We start from the raw sequence: 13,981 nt of genomic DNA on the forward strand, positions 1-13,981 counted from the left end.
ATTCTTCGTTGTTGTCCTGGTTCATCAACTGTCTGTCCAGACACTGGTTACGGGTATTTTATATTTATATTTCATGTCAAAATCAACATGGTCAAACCAAAGTGGATTGACTATAATGACTATAGTTAGTCATCACCACAAGGTAACAAACTACAAAATCGAGTAACATATGTTTGCGAATTTGTTAACATGCGCACTATTTCGACATTAACTTAACTTCGGTTGGTGCTCAAAGTGGGCCATAGAATGGAAAACATATGAAATAAACACATAAGGGGGTTAAATTTTGAAACATGATAACTCTTCAAGTAGTTTTTGTCAAGCAAATAAAGCATTGAAATCAGGGTCTTTTTTATTACAGTAAGACACAAATTCATCACAAAAAAAAAGTACGAAGATGTTAACCAACACAGGTTAACTTCTTTCAATCTTACCACAAAGCTGTAAATTTTTCATATGTCCGTAAAGTAAATATTACTTATTGTTTACGTGCTTCCCGAATGTTTTGATCCTGTTTTTACAGAATGTAACATTTTCCCGCCATTTTCATACTTTGGTTATCATAACCATGGATGTATCCAAGTGAAAACCCATATGAAAATACCAACTTATTTTATAACTGTCCATGTCATTTAGACTGGCGTAGTCACAAGAATTGTACCACCATCCACCTTCGTTCATGATTGCACAATTAGACTTCTTATTATTATCATTGTCCCGGTCATAAGTTGAAAACTTCTGTCCATTTGCTCTCCCTTGAGAATCAACACTGTCAATGGAATCACCTGTAAAAGACACAAACTTTCAAAATACGAAATTAATAAAACATTTTAACTATAAACCGTTCAAGCACACAATTACCAGTTTTTGTCTGATGTCTTAATTAGGTAAGTGTTTCTCTTTTCGCTATACGAGGTGTATACAACTAAATAGCAATACAGTGATTGATGATTGAGGTGAGCTCTTGCAGAATATGTAATCTGAGCATGAGCAGTATTTTATAAGTCGGGTATCATACTGAACAGAGGTTCTATTATGAATATTATTATGATACATCTTTATAATACAACAATTGGTTATATGTAATTGCAAGTATGACCATTTCAGTAGACAGTACTGTTGTGTTGACCTAGCTTGTCTGTTATACTTTTATGTTCTGTTAAATTATCCTTCCAACTGTTCAAGCGTCACTGTTAAGTCTTGTAAAAACGAAACATGCGACTGGCTTGATGAGTTATTATCTGAGAGATCTTATACATCTTGTCATGCTGTTGATTAAATTCAATTAAATTAAGCATTGAAATAACATGTCCAGACTATAAAATTAATTAGATTTTAATCTTAATTTCATATAAAAAGAATTAATCTGAAATCCAATTAATTTACCAATTTTGGTTTCAATATATATTTTAATAACATACCAGCAGTTCCGCTATAGCCAGATACTTTTAATTTGTATTTACTCTTTTCGTCTTTGATCCGGAAATTTGAGTATTCTGCATATTTTTTGGTTCCATCCTTACCCAAGATGAATTTCACTCTGTGTCGTCCATTTGTCGATATCGAGTGAATAAAATCATTTCCTTAAAATACAAAGTTTACGAAAACTTAAAGTTCGTCTAAAGTTGAAAAGAAATTATACAACTGCGTTATAAAATCAGGTAAATTTCCTGTGTTCTCAAACCTTTATTGTTATTATTATCTTTCTTGTAATACTTTTCAAAACACTTAATCTAATATCATATGGAAATTTTTGAATTTTTTCTATGACAAATTGGTTTTATTTTAACTAATGCCTCCTTTTTTTTTTCTTTTTTTTTACACTATTTTGCTTGTTTACATCTAAAGCGGGTGTCAACTTTCAATGTCCGAAATATATCAAGTGTTGACAAATGACAATGAGTAAAAATAAGAAATCAGACATTAATCATGATAATAACCAGAAGCAATCAATCATGTGTTTATTTCAGTAAATCAGCACATTTCATAATAAGTGATGATAGAAAATAAAATAACAAAAATACCGAGCTAATAGGAAAATTCAAAACTGAAAACCAATAATCAAATCAGATATCAAAAGCTCATACACAAAACGAATGCATTACTACTGTCATGTTACTTACTTGGTAAAGACATTTTCTCAGGTTCAAAATGGTGAGTTAGATATGTTAAACATGGTTTATTAACTAGCTGAACCTCTCACTTGTTTGACAGTCGAATACATTCCATGATATTGACAAAGATGTGTGAACAGAAAAAATCCATAATAGTTAAAAATGTCAAAAAGGGGCAAATCAGTCAACATTGCATTATAATCTTAATCACTATGACAGCAAACTTATAATTGAGAATTGACATGGGGAATGTGTCAAATATTTATGGATATTACCAAAAAAAGACTAAACACTGAACGTAATCATTTCAATGGACAGAAAAAGAATACTATAACGAAATATTAAAATGAATCTATACATTATTTGGTAAATGTATTACCTAACCAATGTTCTCCAGAAGCAGTCCCGAATCCTTCTTTGTATTCGTTCCATGATCTATAGAAATCAACCGAGAAGTCAAAACGTCGTTGGATTACCTAAAATATAAATAATAGTGATATGGTTGCTACTGAAAATCTCTTCTGATATTGAAAATATGAGAAAATGTGATTATTTAAAAAAAGATGTGTAAAGCGATGTCGATTTTTTTTAATGTAGCAAAGTTGCACAGAAGCACATACAATCATCGACATTTACTCGTATCACATACCAAAGTTTATGGTTTGGTACTTGTTTAGAATCATATTCAAAACAGTGTGGTCCTGGCCATTGATTGACGACCTAAATTATCCCATTGACTAGGACAGATTATGTGAACGTTTGTCGGTAACAATCACTGCTCACTATGTACTTGTTAAAGACACTGAATATGTGGGGTCACCAAAGGCTCTCAACACCTAAATAAAGCAATTCGAAAAACGAATCCGGAATAATACGATGTGTTGATTTATATCAATCATATAAATCAAAACAGAAAGGTTATTCCTGAATAATTTTTCGAATTATTTTATTATTAAAGGCGTTAAGAACCTTTGGTGACCCCACAGTTTAAATTCTATAATAAGTAAGAAGTTAGCAGTGATTGTTACCGTCAAACGTTACCCTAATCTGTCCCAGTCAATGGGATAATTTAGGTCGTCAATCAATGGCCAGGACCACACTGTTTTGAATATGATTCTAATTAACTAGTACATGTTTTTACTAAAAGTAACACGATGTTAGCCCAAATATGTATAAGACTGTGTGCATGTTTCCTTCGTACTTCAAACATCTCAAAAACAAGCATAATCAGAAATGATGTGATAGAACGCAATCTCTACATTATTTGCTGTTAGAAAATATTATAGATTATTATAAATTAAGGAATGTATCTCCCTCATGCAAAGCTCTGATTCCTTTCACGGATTTGGCTATACTTTTTGGACCTTTTGGGTTATTAGCTCTTCATCTTTTATATAAGCTTTGGATTTTAAAATATTTTGGCCACGAGCATCACTGAAGAGACATGTATTGTCGAAATGCGCATCTGGTGCAAGAAAATTAGTACTGTTAATTTAATTACTACCACTGGGTCGATGCCTCTGCTGGTGGACTATTAGTCCCCGAGGGTATCACCAGCCCAGTAGCCAGTACATCGGTACTGGCATGCAAATACGGATTTTTTGTGTTATTAAAATTTGCTGTTAGAAAATATTATAAATTATTATAAATTAAGGAATGTATCTCCCTCATGCAAAGCTCTGATTCCTTTCACGGATTTGGCTATACTTTTTGGAACTTTTGGGTTATTAGCTCTTCATCTTTTATATAAGCTTTGGATTTTAAAATATTTTGGCCACGAGCATCACTGAAGAGACATGTATTGTCGAAATGCGCATCTGGTGCAAGAAAATTAGTACTGTTAATTTAATTACCGAGTGTTTACCCTTCGATAGTAGAGATTATTGGGTTTTCTGTATGTTGATCTTGTTAATTATCAGCAGTGGGCCACATTCTGGTTATTTTAATTACTGAGAGCAGCGAACACTCGGCTGATTCCTTAAGATAGTTTAAATACGAAACCCGATAATCTGTTTGTCGTAGCATTTCTGATTTATTCATCCCTTAACAAATTTAAAACTTAATTGCCCTCTGGAAATTATGCTTGATAAATGCTGCCATTCTATTTCACGTTACTGATAATTAATCCTTTCACATTAAGCATGTCATTACTGCTACATTTAACATCTCCTCATGTCTAAAAACCTGTTTTTGCTCTTTTTCATATTACGAATCTTCAAGAATTAAAATTTTCCCATCCCACTGCAATTTTAAGACGGTCCCTAGTAACATTTTTTCCGAACTTCTTTACAAAACGCCACAACAACGAATTGAAGAAAAATCATGATATCCATTGTATTTGATAATCTGATCATTGTTTCAGGTCTCATAAATACGTTTACAATTCAGTTTCTAAAGTTGCCCAAAACAACATTGAACAAAAATGTACACAGACAATTAAAGATTAACTAAAATGAACATATCTTGGGTCTTACTTTGTTCTTGTTTTCTTCTTTGTTTTTGGTCTAAGTAATACATTGTATGCCAAATATGATTGTCTTTATTTAGAGGTCACCCCTCTGATTCCTGCACATTTGCAACTGTTTCGGTACTTATACATCTTCGGATTTCAAATGTTTGGCTTTGAGCGTTCCTGAAGAAGGTAAATCCAGAAAAGCGCTTCTGACGCAAGAAATTATTAAACGTGTTATTTCCAATTTTTTGTTCTATTGGGTTTTTTTCAGTTGTAACAGACAGCCAATCTCCTATATTTTCTTTGATATATATTCCCCCCAATTTCAGATACTACTATATTGTTATGTTATTAATTTCCTCCCTGATGGTATAAGCAACAAAATAGTATTTGTCAGCCATATAGCTTAATGTTGAATGTAAGATTTATAAAAAAACAGGCATATACCAGTATAATTCGTATCTGAAACTGCATACCACATCCTAACTTTACGGAAATACTCTTTATATAGCCAGTGAGTTTAGATACGATCAATGATCCTCTTTATAGACTTAATGTAAAAATATATGTATTTGAAACTGTGGTAAGATATACCACTAAGATATGATACTAACATCGATTTTTTTATATCTGAAAACTTAACAAAGTACGAATGCTGTACATTTATGAAATTTAATGATTGCACATCCTGTCAATATTGTGAACTTAAAGTATGGTATTACTCAAGGTCATGTTTTTTTCAAATTGTTTCTGACATTTTAACACTACATTCGGTGGATGTGTACTGATTGATACTTTAGTCTTATGACTCATAAATTAGTAAATATTGTCTTTGAACTTACTTTCAGTAAAACTGAATTTGTCTTTTACATTGTGTCATTGTCTTTAGTTACATATAAGATCTGATTTTGTGAGTGAAGCATGATGTTTACAGTTTGTTCCTATGTTGTGCCGCACAACGATATTTCATATTATATGTATGATGCAGCAACACTATTCAAATACTAAAACGAATACGAGTTTCGGAGTTCGAAAGCTTTTAAACATTACAAATGTATCCGATTTATAAACGAGTTATCAAAGATTGAATTTAAAGCTTGGTTATTTTGAATATAAAAGAAACTAACCGTCCATTTTCTGTTGTCTTGCCAAACACAATAAGCACGTTTAGGTTGATTTTCACCTCTTGGGTAAATTACGTAAACACCATCTTTTAAAAAGTCAACATCAGCGCATTCCCTCGGTTTAACTGAAAAAAAGAGTTTTGTATGATTATCAAAATAAGAAAAGTGTGTACACTTGTCTGAAATTGATTTTTTCTTTTCTTTTTGGCAATATTATCTTTTCAACTTGTTTAATGTCTACCTGGCTATTGTTTGGGTTTGAGTTGCACAGTCGGCATCTTCATTTTTCTTGAAAACAGAGAGGCAAAAGGTACCAAGAGGGACATTCAAACGCATAAGTCGATTAAAACTGGCAATACCCTGGCTAAAACAGAAAATACAAACAGACAAACAAAAGTACGAAATTTATTAAAGAAAAACATGAACATGTTTAAGTGGAATTGTGTTTGTCTTTTCGTCGATTGTAATGGTGACTGTGTTTGATTCCTCATCAACTAGTGTTATAATTGCTCCTTTGGTATCTTCCGAATATATAACTATAACTTTCAGTTGCCTTTTTTCAGACAGAGTGTAATGAAATATTTTGTTTTGTCTGAAACAAGGATCAGTTTCTACATACTAAAGACTAATATTCTCAGTACGTTTATTGTTTCTAAACAATTATTTTCTGTACGTTGTCGACGTTTGCATAATGTATGTATATCTTGATAGTGAAGATATGCTATAAACTGACAGCATACGTATTGAATATAAACATCAAAACAACATCTAAAAAAGAACCTTAGGTGAATTACAACAGATTAATAAAGACATTATGCGTGCAACAAAAAGAATAGTTCCCTTTAAGGTGGTACCTAACACTACAGGGAGATAACTCTGTAAAATTAGCTAAACGTTTTAATTACGTTGTGTTGTTAAGGGAATATTAAGCTTTCTCAATGATCAAAATTAGTGTTTGTCAAACGGCTATATAACCAGTGTAATTTACTGATCAAATTGTTGGTTCAAATTTTTTGACATTTTAACATTTTTGTCAAAAGATCAAAGTAAATACTTTGTCAAAATTTTATGAAAATTAAACGAGCCAATTTAATTTTAGGGTTAAGTTAAGTTTAATCTAAAATGTATTACATTGTCTCTGCTTTTTATCAATCATTCAACTCAGGATATTAAAGCAGTTTGTTTGCTCGTTAATAAAATAGGTTTTTGATAAATTAAAAAAAGTCAAAAGAAATAATTTAATAATACATTTGAAACAAGACAAAAATCCTGATCTGCATGATCAGAACAACTTAAAATTTTACTCAAGCAATATTCGAGGATAATTTCAAATGTTTAAGGCTTTACATATCCACCAAATTGTCAAGATACAAACTAATTCAGACAAACAAATACCGTAGGAATGTTTTCCGTATCGAATTTTTGTGTCGGTCCCTTGACAAAACAATTTTTAAGGTTTTCACAAAGCACTTATCTCATGTGGAAGTGTTTCTATTTAGTTTTATATATAGCCTTATTATCATATTTGTTTTTGTCATGTCGGTGTCTTTTATAGATTCTTATGACGTATTGTTTTTGCTGATTGTCAAAGCCGTATTTTGACCTGTAGTTGCTCACATCTACTGCATTGTGTCTCCTGTCGTTGGTTATATAATTGGAAGTCATATATATTGATACTTAGTTTAATTTATAGTGCTATCGTTTTAAAAGAAAATTACTAAATAAAACCAGTACCTTTTTTCTCAACAGTTGTATAAATGATTTTTATACGACTGTTAAATCCTTCTGACATCTGTTTTTGTTCATCTTTAATTTGCAAAATTGCATCGATATTTTTTTTCACGGCGTCAGTGTAGTTGTAATATCCTTCAAAATGCAATAAATATTAAAATAAAACTTGCGCATGGAATATGTTCTTTAAAAAAAAATAACGATGGTATTAACCAATAATATTCTGTATATACATTATCATAAATAGCTGTAAAAATATTCGAATTAACTCTCGCCGCTATATAGCCTTGTGTACATATGCGGCTTTATGCAAACATCAATCAATCAATCAATCAAAAATAGCTGATGTGATCAATTTTGTTCTATCTATTGGATATAATTTATTCTAGTTTGCACAAAGGGAGACAAGTTTAATACAAAAACAAAGACATTGAAGAAAGAAGTAGGTTCAGTAGGACCCCTTTTTGGTCCCAAAATATAGAAGTTTTAAAAAATTGTGAAAATATAATCTTTTAGCTATTTACTGGAAAGTAGAATGCTTCTGCTACATAAATATGGGCTGTTTTTGACAATACCATGCACATACATCGGGTACTAGCATCATTAAGTCATGCTAAATTACTGAAATCTTCACAATTTTAGCATTTTAGTTACATTTTAGGCGGTTTTCGTCTTAAATGAAAGTGGCCGCATTCGTGTTCATTCATAATATTGAAATGTAAGTTGTATTTGATGATAATACATAACATATATAAAGGTTGAGGATGAACACGGTTGCGGCCACTCTCATTGTTTACTAAAACCATTTAAAAAGTGACGTTTGTGGCATATTTGATGAATTTTGCATATTTAAGGGCATACGATACAGTTACAGTGAAGGTAATGACGTTGCTAACGTAATTTGTTATTTTCGCGACGTCAAACTGTGACATATCAAGAAAAGATGCATTTTTCGACTGATTTTTATCATTCAAACTGATTTAATTTGAAAACGAGTTCATGGACCCCTATTTTTCAAAACGGCATTTGGTTTCATTTTGCAGGGAGAATATGTGACCCAAATTTTATAAAACTGTAAATAGAGGAATTTTTTTAATTGTTATAAACATGCAGTAAAAAAATACGTTTTTTCCTCAATTCATGAACATTTGATAAATATGAGTTATTTCTGAATAAAAAATTGCATATTTTTTAAAGATATTTATAAAATACAGAAATTACCGATTATTTAACAAAAAACAATTTGTTTTTGTCTTTTATAACAAAAAAGTTATGTCTTTCTTTCAAAAAAGAAATTACGGACACAAATCAGAATTTCGAGCAAATATACAAAATTTCGACCTCATTTTACTCAAAAAGTAGCACATGAAGGTATATTTTTTATTACATATTTAATTTAATCAGGTAAAAAATAGCCTTTATGCAAATTTTCATGAACTTGTAAATACAGGATCAAAACTGTATCGTATGCCCTTAAGCTTGAATCGGAGCGTTTTTGATGACTGAATCAGTCAGAATCTTTCACAAAAACGAATTGAATCAATTGAAATAGACACTTAAGTGTATAAAAAGTGTCCAAAATCTTTCGTTAGATAAACCTGAAATTTGAGTCCAAAATCGTTCCTTACCGGACCTACTCCTTTTAATATTTTACGTAAATATAAACAAGAGATCAAGGAGATACAATCAAACATGGAATGTTCAAATCAAATTTAAATTAATCAAATCTTTTTTGTCATTCAGGTTTTGCAATTTTGTGACAAATACAAACAAATACAACGAAATAAACATTTTACAATCATACAATTTATTATTCGAATAAAGTTCTAAAACATGTATGAAGATATCTCTGTCATTACAGATGGAATCAGTTCATTTCAGAATACTATGTGAAATGATATGTAGAAATGTTTTGAACTGTTTTCAAGAATGTAGTTTCATCAATCCAAGAAAGCGTTGCATATTAATTGAAACGGGATTGCTAAAAAAAATGGTTCTTTATTAGATAAATTACGAATTTTATTATTATGGGGAGGGGGAGACTTATAAACACTGGAATGTGGAAAATTCCTTAATCACATAAATTTCTACCCTTTTTTTATTTTTTAAATATTTCTTAAAAATCTAATCTTCACATACATCTATGAACCAGTCCGTGCAAAAAGTAGAAAACTGAAGAAATGAAACAGCAATTATTTTTAAAAATATACATTATTTTTGGTAGCAGACTTTTATTTATAAAACATCGTAACTTTCCCTCATACGATTAGGCAGTGTACTATCATAACATTTCACTGCTTTCATCATTTTTTTAAAACTTAATTCCAATTATCTCAAATGTTTTATTTATTTGTCCATATATAGTTTCCATATCTTAAGCATGTTAAGGGTGTATTTTTCTAACGTTTCAGTCACGTTGAAAGCTCGTTCTGGAATTATTTCTAAAATATGTCATATTAGTGGAACATGTCAATGAATTTGGCAAATGGTATAATCAAACATAACTTTGTGAACAAATGTGTATTTACAAGGAGTAGTTTTTGAGGAATCAATTTTCAAATTTCCTTACCAATCAAGAAGGTCCTTTTAGCCTAAAATTTGAGAGAAAAAAAGGATATATGAAATGATTTTACATCCCATATCCTATTTTTCTTTTCAAATTTCTTAGATATGTATTATTTCAATTAATACATGGCTATTATTTATTTTGAATTTATTGAATTCAAAGTAAATTATTGCCATTCATTATAAATAAATTTCTATCAAAAATAAGACTCAAGGAACTTTTTATATTATATATATTAACAATAACAACGTATACACATGAAGGTGTATGGATACACAACGACAAATTGGGCGGCTCGCCATAAGAATTGACAACATTGAAAATAAAAGAAATACTTTTAACAAATCAGAAGACAGTAAATGCCCCAAGTTTATTAATAATATTAAATAATTTCACTTAACGTTCACCATTACAAAAATGTCATTTTCCCTTAAGAATCCCATAAAGCAGTAGAATAACCTAGACTAGAGCCTTAATTTTATAACTGTACCTCTAAAAATATAACAATCTTTTCCTTCTTTTTGATTTTTTATGGCTTTCCTATATCTCTACATACCAGAATAGTTGTCTGATCTCTAATCAAAGCGTTATTCCATATGATTATCACAACGGGTGATTCAATATTAATATGGCAGTTGTTTGTTATCATTTCCTTGATGTGTATGAGCCTTGGTTTTGCCATTTTATAATCAATGGACTTTCCGTTTAAAATGTCCTCAAGAGATCGGTATACGTATTTTTACTTTTATACATGTGAACGCGCCCGGTTTCGCTTCCTTTAAAATTTTTGTGATTCGGTCATGTGATTTTGTTACTTGAGATTGAAACATCGATAACCTAATGATGCTTAATTATATCTCCTAGTATAGATCTATTACTTTTCAATCACGTTAAAGAATGGAATGCCTTCTATTCCTTTTTTTGTTCCATTTGTCTCCCTTTGTGCAAAAGAGAAGCGCACACTTTTAAATATATGATCACTGATAATGTAACTTTTAGTCTATCATAAATGGAACAGTTTATATCAATATGTAAAGAAACGTCCGTTCTTAATAATCATTTGCAATTATCAGACCATTTTTTATAAGGAATTTTTATAATGTTTTTAGAGGGAGGGTAGATATTTAATACATTTCATGTGACTATTGAATGGCATTTAAAAAAAGATAAGTCAAGAATAATTTTAGAATATTTTCTGAATGCTGGTCCACTGGCATGACTATGATCAAGAATAACAGTAACAACAGAGGGGCGAAAGATACGAGAGGGACAGTCAAACTCATAGATCGAAAATAAACTGACTACGCCATGATTAAAAACATAAAAGACAAACAGATAAATAATAGTACAAAAGACACAACGTTTAAAACTAAAGACTTAACAACACAAACCCCACCAAAATGGGGGGGGGGGGGGAATCTCAGGTGCCCCGGAAGGTCAAGCAGATCCTGCTTCACATATGATAAAAGTTTCCAACATTCCAGAATATGACCCTGGATAGATAGATTGGTGGTAGGTGTACATCGCCACCTCAAGAAGTATAAGCATTTTTATTAAACAATGACAAGCAGTATTAATTAGCTTAACAGTGGCGTCCCGTTATTATTTGATGAAATAAGCCAGATACTAGTAGTTCAACCGCTCTTCGACAGGAAAACTGACACTCATCTTCAACTAAGATTGAAGTCGAATGCACTTATTACTTACTGGACGATCTGACGAATTATTGTAAGGTTATCGAATATGAAAAGAAAATAGTAAAAAAGACGTAGACCGAACGAGCATCTGGCTCACAATTTTTTTTTTATCTTTGATGTTCAGTATTTATATACATGTACATGATAATGTACACCGAAGTCGGACAGAATTGGATTATTTTCCTACAATGGCAAAAGCCTAGGCCTAGAATTTGGTATACCATAAACAGGTTTGGGATCATTAATGAATTTTATACTTTAAATTATGTGAAAATTAAGCGAAATTTATGTGATAAAAAAATATTAAAATTTTCATAATATTCGCTGTTATGGTACATACATTCATTCAAATTGCAACACTTTTTATTTATATTTCCTTTGCAAACATAGATAGTCTTGTATTATTTTAGTTTCTTGTGTACAATTTGGAAATTAGTATGGCGTTTATTATCACTGAACTAGTATATATGTGTTTAGGGGCCAGCTGAAGGACGCCTCCGGGTGCGTATTTGGTCGGGTTGTTGTCTCTTTGACACATTCCCCATTTCCATTCTCAATTTTATAGATAAAATGATAACTGATTAAAAGTAAGTGGCCATAAACTTGTTCCACATGACTTTTTAGTCACTGTGTCTTGTTCAAAACGTTGCTGTATGTGTATATATTTTCGCCATTACAGTAAATAGCATGAAAACCGAATGTATTTGGCATCACTGTGAATAAATACCCGTTTAGGGTATACTAAGCTTTAATTGGGATAACACCCTTTAATAAGGATCTCCTCTAGTTGGTAAATCAAAGTTATTTACTATATTAAATAATCATATGATTCAATATTGTCTAAAAAAAAATTCATTTCGTATCAATCCAGTTCAATAACTTAAAAAAAAAGCCTGTCCATAAAGTAATTGTTTAATTTCTCCAGATACATATACTTGACGAAAAGATATTGAAATTAACCAATATAAAATCATTAATTATTCATTAACCTCAAGACACGATGCTACAATGTTGATTTCAAACTTTACTTTCATTCACTTCCTTGATTTCAATATAGGATATGCATTTTCAGTGACAATACTTATCATGTCAGATTCTTGGGTTTTGAAAATAAGTGTACATTTATGATATGACGTTTTTTTATTAATAATCATGACCCTGAATTCCTCTTACTAGTAGTTAAAACTTTTGAGGTTTTATTTGCTCTTCAACTTTTGTATTTTCAATAATTTTGGCCACAAACATCTCTGACAAAACACTTATTCTCTCTATGCGCATCTGTAAATCATATACTGCTTAGACTGTTCGCTGACTTATTTTTGAATTTTTACCAGATATTCGGAATCCTCTGGTTCTATCCATGTAGTGACATCACAAAAATGCTCAATAAACTCCTACTTTGTTTCTTAATTTTACTACAGATAGGTTAAAAGGCCATATTAATAAATTTTGTACAATCCTTGTTATTTTTTTACAGAACGAACCGATGTTAAAGATATAGAAAAATGAGAGAGAATATCCAATGGCTCGTTTCTCGAATTCATGCACATGCAAGGAGATCTAGGTCAAACGTATATTACTACAAAAATCCAGGTGATAAAAAAATTTTGAAAGATATACACGTAAAATATACTTTATTACTTCACATATTAATTACCTTTCTGTAATAAAACTTCTTCAACCATTGATCTTATTTCGTCATTAATGTTTACACCAACTTTATCCTTGAAATCATCTTTGATTTCGTCCATTTTTGTTTTAGCGGCTGCACCAACATTCTGATTAAGACTTTCATTTGCTTTTGATAAATCAAAAATCGCAACCAATGGATCAGTTTGATTATGGAGTAATGAAGCATTAACTGCTTTGTCTGTTATTGCAGTGGCCAATTGTAATAACAAACAAAGTAAAGATCCATATTTCATCATAATTTTTAAAAACAAAACGTAATCCATGATTAAATCAAAACCACCTTGTAAATACTTGCAGAACTTACACAATGTACTTTTAATTTACAATCTTAGTATTAAAATAATCCAAGAGGTTTGTTTATCATGCAATGTATTTCGGCACAATGCTCTCAAATTGAAAGAGTGAAGAAGAGATTCAAGTATTCTTGATGGTTTGTCATATTACTTAACCTACATACATTAAAGTATATACATCAGATAAACACATGGATATATAAATAATCTTACCATGTCATATCTTTATCCAACATATAGTTATACAACTCCCGCTTAAATCTAAACAAGAATGTTCATACTAGTAATGATTGACCAACTGCCCCAACCCCT

General features: G+C 30.8%; 1 protein-coding gene across 1 annotated transcript; it reads right to left on the reverse strand.

The window, feature by feature from the left end:
• Positions 1-334: 334 nt before the first annotated feature.
• LOC134696224 (angiopoietin-1-like) lies at positions 335-13,777 on the reverse strand. Its single transcript, XM_063557901.1, has 6 exons — positions 13,342-13,777; positions 7,425-7,556; positions 5,694-5,815; positions 2,494-2,590; positions 1,422-1,583; positions 335-785 (listed from the first exon to the last, which is right to left on the reverse strand). Exons 1-6 carry the CDS (start codon positions 13,637-13,639, stop codon positions 547-549), a joined length of 1,050 nt encoding a protein of 349 aa, XP_063413971.1. The 5' UTR covers positions 13,640-13,777; the 3' UTR covers positions 335-546.
• Positions 13,778-13,981: the final 204 nt, after the last annotated feature.

The sequence above is a fragment of the Mytilus trossulus genome, chromosome 14 (assembly GCF_036588685.1).
Source record: "Mytilus trossulus isolate FHL-02 chromosome 14, PNRI_Mtr1.1.1.hap1, whole genome shotgun sequence".
In the NCBI taxonomy this organism is placed as follows: domain Eukaryota; kingdom Metazoa; phylum Mollusca; class Bivalvia; order Mytilida; family Mytilidae; genus Mytilus; species Mytilus trossulus.

Coding starts and splice junctions, on each gene's coding strand:
- LOC134696224 (XM_063557901.1), bottom strand. CDS start 13,639: ATGGATTACGTTTTGTTTTTAAAAATTATGATGAAATATGGATCTTTA. Junction 7,557..13,341: donor AGAAGTTTTATTACAGAAAG/GTAATTAATATG, acceptor TGCATTTTGAAG/GATATTACAACTACACTGAC. Junction 5,816..7,424: donor TACAACTGTTGAGAAAAAAG/GTACTGGTTTTA, acceptor TCTTTTTTTCAG/TTAAACCGAGGGAATGCGCT.